We start from the raw sequence: 9,881 nt of genomic DNA, 5'->3' as shown, positions 1-9,881 counted from the left end.
AAGAAACTAGCCTGTTTTGAAAAAGTCAGGAGTAGAAAGTACACATCTGTTGTCAAATGTAGGGAGTAAAATGAAGAATCTGTCATAAAAATAAATACTGTGGAGAAACCTGGTTAAATTTACTTAAGTACCACTCCCACCACTACACACAGGCCAAGAGAGACCATTTAAAGACCACAGCAGACATAACGGACACGATAATGTCCGTCACGGGTGGAATAAACCTCTTGAAGATGCTCTTTTTTTTTTTTTTTTTTTTTTTTTTAAACGGACCTGGTTGTGCTGGCAGAATTCCCTCGACCCGCAGCTTTAAACCACTCATTTCCCATCATCAATTAGTCATGAAGCAGCAGCACCGCCCTCAGTTTGAAGCACATCTCCTTCCCAGCCCTTCGAGAAGTGACAATGACTAGCCGGGCTCGGTCCACGCACACCATCGCTGATCTTGCCAAGGAGGGTGCACGGCGGTGCCAGCTGCACCGCAACAATGGATCCTTTTTTTTCCCCTCTCTCTTTCTCTCTCCAGGCCTTTTCAGTGGGGTCATTGATTAGTGCATCCAGGGTTGGGGGTGGGGTTGAGTTACACTCCCAAGGATTAAACTGGCGGCTGCTGCATCCACCACAGACCCGGTCTATAAAAGTGAGCTGCATCAGACTGTGGGCCAGGGATCGATCGCTCTTGATGAACCAGCTGAGAGTCCAACTGCAGTTACCTGATCCACACCCACAACCATCTTTTCTTTGAAATACCATCGGGTTGACTGCAGCCCATAATCACTCATCAATCGTTCCGAGCCAGTAATTGTAAACTCCAAAGGGTTTGAATCCATTTGAAAACTAACAACAAGGCTGCCGAGACTGACGGCAAAACAAATGTGCCACATTCAAGTAACGACCAAAAATAGGCGAGAAGAAAAGCCGTCTCGCATCACCACAAACGCGAAGATGCTCAATTGTTAAATAAGACAGGGATAAAATTACCTCTCATGGGTATCCATGATTAGGGGGCCAGACCTCAGGTTTCAGCTCAGAGAGGCTTTTTGGAGCCAGACAGACCGCATCTGCGCCTCTTGGTTGGAGGTAGCATCCGAAGTCGAGATGCAATCAATCCGTCTGCCAGCTGTCTGCTCGGACGCCGAACGATGCCGATTATACCCTCAACTCAATATAAATACAGACTCGAGCAACAACGGGGAGAAAATACAATGAAACGACTTTATGACACACACACACACAAATCCGTGTTGTTTTCAAATTGGATTGAAGCGAGACGATCGACGCGACGGAAAAAATCCAGCACCGAGTTGCATCGGCTTCGGTTGCAACACGGACGTATATCACCGGCGCACAGCTAACTTCCGTCCAACTCGTTTTTTTCCCCGCATCGGCAAACTGGAGAGAAAAAAAACAAAAAAACTCCTTGCGAAGTTTGACGTCTGATTTGTGTGAATTTTTCAGCTCCAGCAAGATGATTTTACTGACAATGATCGCTCGTGTGGCGGACGGATTGCCACTTGCTGCGTCCATGCAAGAGAATGACCAGGTTTGAATGCCAAACGTCTTCCATATATTTAAATATTTGCTATTTTAAATATATTTATATTTTACATATTTGCTTATCTATCCGTGTTAATGCAACGATGATAAAACGCCACTGAAGTTTTCTTAGCTGTATTTGAAGATTCGGTGTTATCGTTGTTTATTGATTTTAAAAACTGATTTCGTATTATTTTAGAAGAGTTTTTGATGTTTTACACTAGAAAAAGCTCACTGCACGCTGTCAAGCAAAAATGATACAAAATGTATATATAATTAAAAGGGACTTATTTGGCGTCAACTGTCAACCATATGGAACCATACAGGTATTACCGACTTTGTTCATTTAAGTGGTCGTAAGCTCAACTTCCCATGCTTTGTAATGCTCAACTTCTATGAACAACATGAAACTGTCACTTATTAAGAGTTCACCCTGACAGTCACACTGGACTATATAATGTTTCTACACTACTCACAAAATTGTACGGATGTTGGACTTTTGGGTGAAATTTCAGGATGAACCAGAAATGCACTTACATTTGACGTTCTCTGAGCTTTTGAATGCAATATTGTCCTTGCCAGTCAGGAAGAGACCTCCAGCAGTACCAGAGTCAAGCCAAGCAGCTGTGTCGTAAACTGAATGCACAAAGTCCAGACCGCTGCACCCTGGAAGCAAAGGACATGAGCTTTCAGTAAGTGAAGGGTGGAAGGAAGTTCAATAAATGTTCAGCATAATTAGAAATGCACACAGTACAGTGAACCCATTTTTATTGCAGAGATACATTCCAGACACAGGACATAGATGAAAAAAATTTAAATTAGTGAGACCATATAATTTAAAAATATATATAGTTTTACTCCTCTGACATGCTTTAAACACATAAATGCCTTAAAACTCATAAGTTATGATAACACACTTTTTAAAGTATTATTTAGCGCCTGTTCTCACTTTTGCACAATTCTAATATGCAAAATGTGCTTGCTTCAAGCTGTTTATTTGTCACTCCCTGTTAGTTTACTTTAAAATTGAAATAAAACAAATAAATAACATTTTATATATTTAAACACCAAAATGTGGACTCAAACTATACAATTTAGTATAACGAAAGTCGACCAGCTTAATGCTAAGATATAATGTGAAATGCCATGGATGGGCTAATGCAAATTACCACGTTATGGTAAGCCTTCAAACAGGTCTGCACGGTGGACGGCTGCTTAGCACATCTTCCTCACAGTTCTGAGGACCCGGTTTCAAATCCGGTCTCCCCTGTGTGGAGTTTGCATGTTCTCGCCGTGCCTGCGTGGGTTTTCTCCGGGTACTCTGGTTTCCTCCCACATCCCAAAAACATGGATGGTAGGTTAATCAAAGACTCTAAATTGCCCGTAGGTGTGAATGTGAGTGCGAGTGATTGTTTGTGTGTGCCCTGCGATTGGCTGGCGACCAGTTCAGGGTGTACCCTGCCTTTCGCCCAGAATCAGCTGGGATAGGCTCCAGCATGCCCGCGACCCTAGTGAGGAGAAGCGGTACGGGGGATAGATGGATGAATAAACCTTCAAACAACTGCTACTTAAACACACACGGAGCAGCAACACATCCAAACAGAGCACAGAGTAACTGCAGTATACAACTGTCAAAACTAGGACCGGACTAATAAAGATGGGTTTTTTTGTGTGTGTGTTTTGAGGCCGATGCCGATATTTTGGAGAATCAAATTCTGATTGCTGATTAATCGGCCAAATAATTTGAAAAATATATAATGAATACAATACATTTTTTGGGGTCCCTTCAAGCTTACTACAATAAAGATATGAATTACAGGCAGAACATTAGACTCTTTTACAATACTTTGTCCTTTAGTATTTGTTTCACTTTACAACAGAGAAAAAAATCAGCCGGTTTAAAAAAGGCTAATATCGGCAGATTAAATTGGCTGGCTGTTTAAACCTGTCACGCCTTAGTAAGCTAGCAATATCACTCCAATTTCACGGCGGGTTCACTGGAGTGTATTGATTATGTAAGGGAAAATATTGCCCTGTTTGTTTAAAGTGACATCCAATTGTTTGCCTGGTATCTGGATGACTTCAGTGGTCAATGTCTTCTTTTTTTTTTAGTTATTTGATCGCAGAAGGTGTTTGCTACTTGTCCCTTTGTGAGCCATCTTTCCCCAAGAAAATTGTCTTTGCATACCTTGAAGACCTTCACAGTGAGTTCGCCGACCAGTATGGACGGAAGGTTTCCTCAGTGACCAGGCCGTACTCCTTCATTGAGTTTGGTAAGTCTTCCTTTTTTCACACATTACAATGTACCCTCGACTCTTTTTATACATTAATCTTTTTTTTTTTTTTTTAATAGATACATACATCCAGAAAACCAAAAAGTCATACACTGACAGCAGGGCCAGGAGGAACTTGGGTAGTATCAATACAGAGCTACAAGATGTTCAAAGAATTATGGTCGCCAACATTGAAGAAGTTTTGCAACGTGGAGAAGCACTTTCTGGTAAGTAGTTTTTTTGTTTTGTTTTGGGAAAGTAAGTCCTGGCCAGGTTACGAACACGAAACACATTGAGCACTTTATAATATAATATTGTCTAGTCTAATTTAAAACTACCGCACTATTCAAAATGCTTTGGTAAGGTGTTTGATTGTTCATATTACATCATTCTGATATGCTGCCTTGACAACACAAGCTAATGAACTACAAAAGCATTATAAAAAAAAAAATTCCCCTTACAGTGGTTATAATGTGCAGTTTTTTTATTACTACTACATCAGAGGGGCAAAATATTAGGTATGAGGGAGTGGAGGTGTACACTGAACACACAGCGAGTGTTCAATGTACATTATTTGTAGTACATCAATCCCTTGGTACATTGCCAATTCACTTACTGCGGAGTCAGTACATCACCTTTTTTTTTTTTTTTTTAATAGGTTATTGTAGTCCAGTTACTGGCAGAAATGACTTGCATAAAGTCAGTTGTGCTCTTATTCCTAGCAGAAAAATAAACCTTAATAAGCCATTTCAAATTATACATTTGGTAAGTTACCAAATTTCTTGAGGATACAAGAACATGACCGGAAAGCTACCATTTAAAACGCAAGCCACAGTCAGAGTTTTCTTAAATAAATTCACAAATACCAACCTTAGCCTGACGAATAGCGAATGCACACACGCATAACAATTTGGATATGGTTTGGACAAATGCAAGTAAAGAGCAACGTTTTGCTTGGTTTTCTACAACTACAGTACTGTAGTTAAAAACATCACCGCAATGAATTCTGGGTTACCATAATACTTTTAGCTGACTTCATTGCCAGGACAGTGTTGTGAGCAACAGTGCCAATGCTTAAGGCAGGAAATCGCCTTTTCACCATGTCCGCATGGGCGTTCGCGTCATGTTTAAAAGGCATGGCCTTGTGTAGAGTGTGTGGATGGTGACCTCAGGTTCACAAATACCTGCAGCTCTCTAAATCACATCACATTTTGGCATTGAAATGCATGTATGAATCTTTCAAAAATTATATCATAATATAATGAATAATTGGATGCTACTTCATGGATTTGGGCTATTGTGGGGGGTTTCTGGAACGTAACCCTTACGGTAAGCGACGGTTTAGTGGAAATAAATAATTTTCGGACCAGTTAAGTGAAACTGGAATATTTCTCACAGCACACCTTATGATCTCTCCTTGCACAATGGTTGGGAATCAACCAACTACAAGCACAATTACAAACATATTATCCAATGACTAGTTCTCTGATCGTGTCAATCAAAACTGAGCTTTATCATTGTAATGGCAGAATTTAGATTACAATTCATATGTCGGTGTCCCCTTCTGAGTAGGTACTAAAAGCTCTTAGCAAACTCTATTGTAGACATTAAAATAAAATACAATTTATATCTGTTTCTCGACCAGCTCTGGACACAAAAGCCAGCAATCTGTCCACCTTGTCGAAGAAGTACCGCAGTGACGCCAAGTACCTGAACACCCGCTCCACGTACGCCAAAGTGGCTGCTGTGACCGTCGTCTTCATCACACTCATCATCTACGTGCGCTTCTGGTGGCTCTGATGAGACGATGACACAATCTTTGGAGGGATTTCTCACTGAGAGCTGCACATTTAAACTGATTACCACTGTGCCTAAACAGCTGACGTGGAGTTCGTTCGAAAGCCGTTTGAGCATTTATTCCCTATTCTTAATATCCAGCTTGAGGTCCATTTACTTGTACGCTCTTTGTCCTCACTATTAAGACCATTCAGCGCACTAGTAGATTTACTAGTAATGTCTTTTCCCCACTACCGGGGCCACTTTTGGCCTACCTGCACACAATTAAACTGTACTAGTAAACTACTGTGCAGCACTAGTGGGCAATGCTACCAGCCAGGCCCAACCAGTTGGCATGTGTCATGCAGGTGACCCTACAAGTAGCACCAAAATGCCCACTAGTAGTTTTGCATTATGAGAAATACACATTTGTCCTACTAGTATGCCAAATTTGAAGTAGTGGGGAAACATTTTCTACTAGTGCGGAATGGTCTTACTACTGAGGCCAAAGACCATACTAGTACATGGAACTTTTTTCAATAGAAGACATTTGAGCATTTATTCATATCCAGATTAAGTTCAATGTACTAGTACACCTTTGTCTTCACTTGTAGGACAACTACATGTTACTAGTGAGGCAAAATGTAGTAAAAGTCGTTGACAAAGTAGTAAAAGTAGTTGACAACTATGTTACTAGTGACATTATAAAATTATACTAGTTAACATCTAGCACTTCACTATTCATAGTGTACTGATGTCAACTAGTGCAGTTTTGCCTCAAGTAACCTACTAGTGTGCAGAAATGTCGTACAGTAGTGGGTGGGATGTGTGCCTGAATTGTCTTACTAATTAGGACGACGCACATACTAGTTCATTGAGCGTATGCTGGATATCGAATATATTGAATAAATGCTCAAATGTCTTTCCATAAGAGCTACAATTTTGGCCCAGGAGCCATGATATGGACAATGAGTGTAGAGCAAGCTACCAGTTGGTTTGGTGAAGTCTTGCTGTGGAAGCAGGCTCTTTGTGGTGCGTTCAAGAAGTTCAACTGTGATCATGAGATATGTTTATATGTTTGTTTTATGAAGATGTCTTGTGTTTCACCCTGTGGAACAAAGATCTTTGTCTTAAAAACTGTGATTAAAAAAAAAATTCTTCAATGTTAACACAAGTCAAAGACTCAATAATGAGCAAAATGTCAGTTTTATTACAAATGTTTGTAATTAGTAAACTATAAGTATGCCTTGTGTATGGGTCATTTTCATATAACTTGATCAACAACAGTAAAGATACAAAAAAAATTGTATTTAGCTATTTTCAAAAAGTTACTGATTTCAAATTTTAGGCATTCATAGTAACGGCAGTCTTACTCTTTAGTGACAGTGCAAATGGTGGTGGCCAATTGAAATACACTTTTTATAATGGAAAAGACAACACATGGATCCTTCCAGTGGCATTAAGTGTTAAGACTGCCTGAGTGACAAACGACCGTTTTGCAAAAGGGGGGGAAACAAAAACTAAAGACACTAAGATGCATTTGTGTTAGTTTTAATGGATGGATGAATATTAAGCAATAGGGAGAACAACCATCTTCAAAAATCATAATCATAAATCAATCAAATCATGAAACTTCATTTGGGACACACACCGATACGGACATTCTGGCATTAAAAGGTTGAAAAATATTGCTTTAGAATATTGTTTTCTTTTTTCAATTATTACCATTTGAATGATAACAACTGCCAATAATTCAAAAACACGTCAGTAAAATGTATTTTCAAAAGGAAATTCAGTGGGGCAAGTCTTTACTGTTATTGCTAAACAAATTATATGAAAATGACCCATATATATTCCATATAAAACATTCTCAGACACTTGGCATACCTGTACAATCTAATGACATCCAATAGCCCCAAATTCTACTTTTACAAAGGTGTTTAACACATCACTGTACCTCATAATGTGGCTCATGAGTGTATAGAATATTCCTAAGACTTCTCCCCTGGTTCAAACAAAACAAGACCATCTCAGAAGGTTTGCTCAGTTTGTTGCACATGACCAAATTATATTTTATTACATCCAAAATAACTAGATGACATACCAGATGTGCAATTTTTGACTATGTAAGGAACCACATAGCAATTTTGAAATGAGGGATGGAGACTAAAGATGTTTTTGAGAGTGGTGAGAATTCTAATTTGCACTGTGGGGTCATTTTCTGCTTTTTTTCTTCTTCTTTTTTTACCCTCACGAGGTGCAGAGTGAACATGGCAAAAAACAAAACAAAACAAAAAGAAAGATTCACGCCAACATGTCGAAATCGTCTCTCTGCAAAAGAAGCAGTGGCCTGTCACATTCCATGAAAAGGCTGTCTATTTTAAATATGAAATGGTGATTTTCAATTCAGAAAAATCTTCCAACTATGCTCACCTCGTCATTATAATTCATGACATGCTGTTTGATCTTTGAGGAATCCACCCAGGTAACAAAATCTTCCATATTTCTGAAAATATAAAAACGATTTTTCTATATTTTGAAGTCTACCGCATCTTGTTTCAAAGTATTTCAGTGAAGATAACTTTCCAGACCTTGTGACGAGAAATGCTGGATCTGTGATAACCTCGGGGCCCACGCGCACATCTGAGAGCAAGTCAAGGACCACTGGAACATGTTTTCACCTGAGACACAATCAAAACTACAGAGAAAATGGGCAGACAGAAGTTAAGTCGAGCAGTGGTGAAGGATACGTCCTTGCTCAATGAAGGTGATCGCTGTTTTCAGGTTCTGGGCCATTCGAAGGGTCAGCATGATGCAAGGAAGTCTCCTCCTGCGGGAGTGACAACAGTCAATTGAAGGACAGCGGGCCAGGAGGAATGAAGAGTGGTCAAGGCCCAATGTGGGAATAAAGAATAGTAAAAAGCTAATGTGAAAGAATTACTGAATTCAAATGTACATTTAAAACATGCAACACAGTCAGAATTAGAATGAATGAAAATATCAATGCCAAGATAATGAAGGGACCTACAGATTAAAGTACATTGACAGTTCAGTTGTCTTTAACTTAAATAATAAATGCAAATGTCTTGTACTTAAGAACTATTTGGTTTTAAACATTTTAGTACACTTTGTAATGTGACTTATCTGCAACACTTAAATCGAAGAATTTAAGTACACTTTCTATTTTTTATGCCTTGCAACTCATGACTATTTTAATAATCGATTAATCGGTTGATGATTTCCCCCCCGATTAATCGGATAAAAACATTTTTTTAAGGTCCATCCGTTTATTCAAAAGGACATTATTTCAACTTGAAAGTGCAGAAAATGCATGTTAGAAAATAGGCAATAAATGATTATTGTTTTCTACAAACTAACAGGAAAACAGGAAATTGAGTGTAATTTGTGCTGTTTTACATAACACCAAATAATTAGAATGGACCCACACCCACACACACAGTATGTTTTTCTTACCTGCAGAATGACGAAGCTGTGACTTTCTCTGTGAGGGACAAATTCTGTTTGGTGGGGATGAGTCCGGTGCTATATCTATTAAGAAGAATCAATGCATGAGGTTCACTCAGTCTTATATATAAATTGACCGATCAAATTCTTATTTTGTGGCCACAAAATATTAATTTGTGACTATGAACATAGTGTGTGCCCAAATTACCAATTTTTAATAATATCATTCATCATAGAAGTCTTTTTTTTTTCTTTGTGTTGCTTTTCAAACTATTTTTAACCAATTTATGTTGGTGAAAAACTGTTAGTAAAATTTCCACAACATTTGTTAGTTGTCCATATTACAACAAACTATGAAGAATCTACTTTTGTTTTCATTTTCATGTTTCACTTCAACACTGTGTGCATGTTAAATGGGAAAACCCCACAGTTGGGAAATGACAGCTTTCATCTTTCATCTCACTTACACAAGAAAATTAATTCCTCTTTTCCAAAGATACTTGGAAATTCCAAATACAAATTTATATGCATCAGTACGGGCCCTAGAATTGACATGAAAAAAACAAATTGGGGCTCCAATATAGATTAGACTTTACACTGATCTGATCGGCTTGATTGGTATTGGCCGATAACTAGCATTTTATGCTGACCGGCTTTAATGTCATAACTCCTCCGCAAAAGATATTTACTGCGTGTTGCCATCGTGTACAGTATATTTGAATCCAAAAGCTAGTTTATTTTTTAGCCTTATTGCGTGCCTTTTGACATACTACTGTAAATATCTGACAGCCAATAGTTTTTTTTTTTTAAAAACATGTCGGCGGTGTGGGA

At 38.7% G+C, this 9,881-nt stretch overlaps 3 protein-coding genes across 4 annotated transcripts in view; 1 reads left to right on the top strand and 2 right to left on the bottom strand.

Moving 5' to 3' along the window:
- zgc:55943 (uncharacterized protein LOC406337 homolog) overlaps window positions 1-1,336 on the bottom strand; it is a 9,473-nt gene extending 8,137 nt beyond the window's left edge. Inside the window, exon 1 of the mRNA XM_061693387.1 lies at window positions 982-1,336. The gene's annotated coding sequence lies outside the window, so the exon portion shown is untranslated. The remainder of the gene's footprint in view (window positions 1-981) is intronic.
- sec22ba (SEC22 homolog B, vesicle trafficking protein a) lies at window positions 1,287-8,119 on the top strand. Its single transcript, XM_061693384.1, has 5 exons — window positions 1,287-1,543; window positions 2,119-2,228; window positions 3,649-3,809; window positions 3,890-4,036; window positions 5,455-8,119. The coding sequence occupies exons 1-5, from the start codon at window positions 1,469-1,471 to the stop codon at window positions 5,607-5,609; spliced, it is 648 nt and encodes a 215-aa protein (XP_061549368.1). The 5' UTR covers window positions 1,287-1,468; the 3' UTR covers window positions 5,610-8,119.
- imp3 (IMP U3 small nucleolar ribonucleoprotein 3) overlaps window positions 6,773-9,881 on the bottom strand; it is a 6,464-nt gene continuing 3,355 nt past the window's right edge. For both annotated transcript variants that reach the window (XM_061693386.1, XM_061693385.1), the window contains 5 exons: window positions 9,060-9,134; window positions 8,336-8,415; window positions 8,177-8,228; window positions 8,019-8,091; window positions 6,773-7,916 (listed from right to left, as the gene is read on the bottom strand). In XM_061693386.1, the coding sequence (XP_061549370.1) occupies window positions 7,890-7,916; window positions 8,019-8,091; window positions 8,177-8,228; window positions 8,336-8,415; window positions 9,060-9,134 (307 nt within the window). In that variant the 3' untranslated portion in view covers window positions 6,773-7,889. The remainder of the gene's footprint in view (window positions 7,917-8,018; window positions 8,092-8,176; window positions 8,229-8,335; window positions 8,416-9,059; window positions 9,135-9,881) is intronic.

The sequence above is a fragment of the Phycodurus eques genome, chromosome 13 (assembly GCF_024500275.1).
Source record: "Phycodurus eques isolate BA_2022a chromosome 13, UOR_Pequ_1.1, whole genome shotgun sequence".
In the NCBI taxonomy this organism is placed as follows: Eukaryota; Metazoa; Chordata; class Actinopteri; order Syngnathiformes; family Syngnathidae; genus Phycodurus; species Phycodurus eques.
Note: the sequence above shows the minus strand (reverse complement) of the source record. Positions and strands in the feature narration are given on the sequence as shown.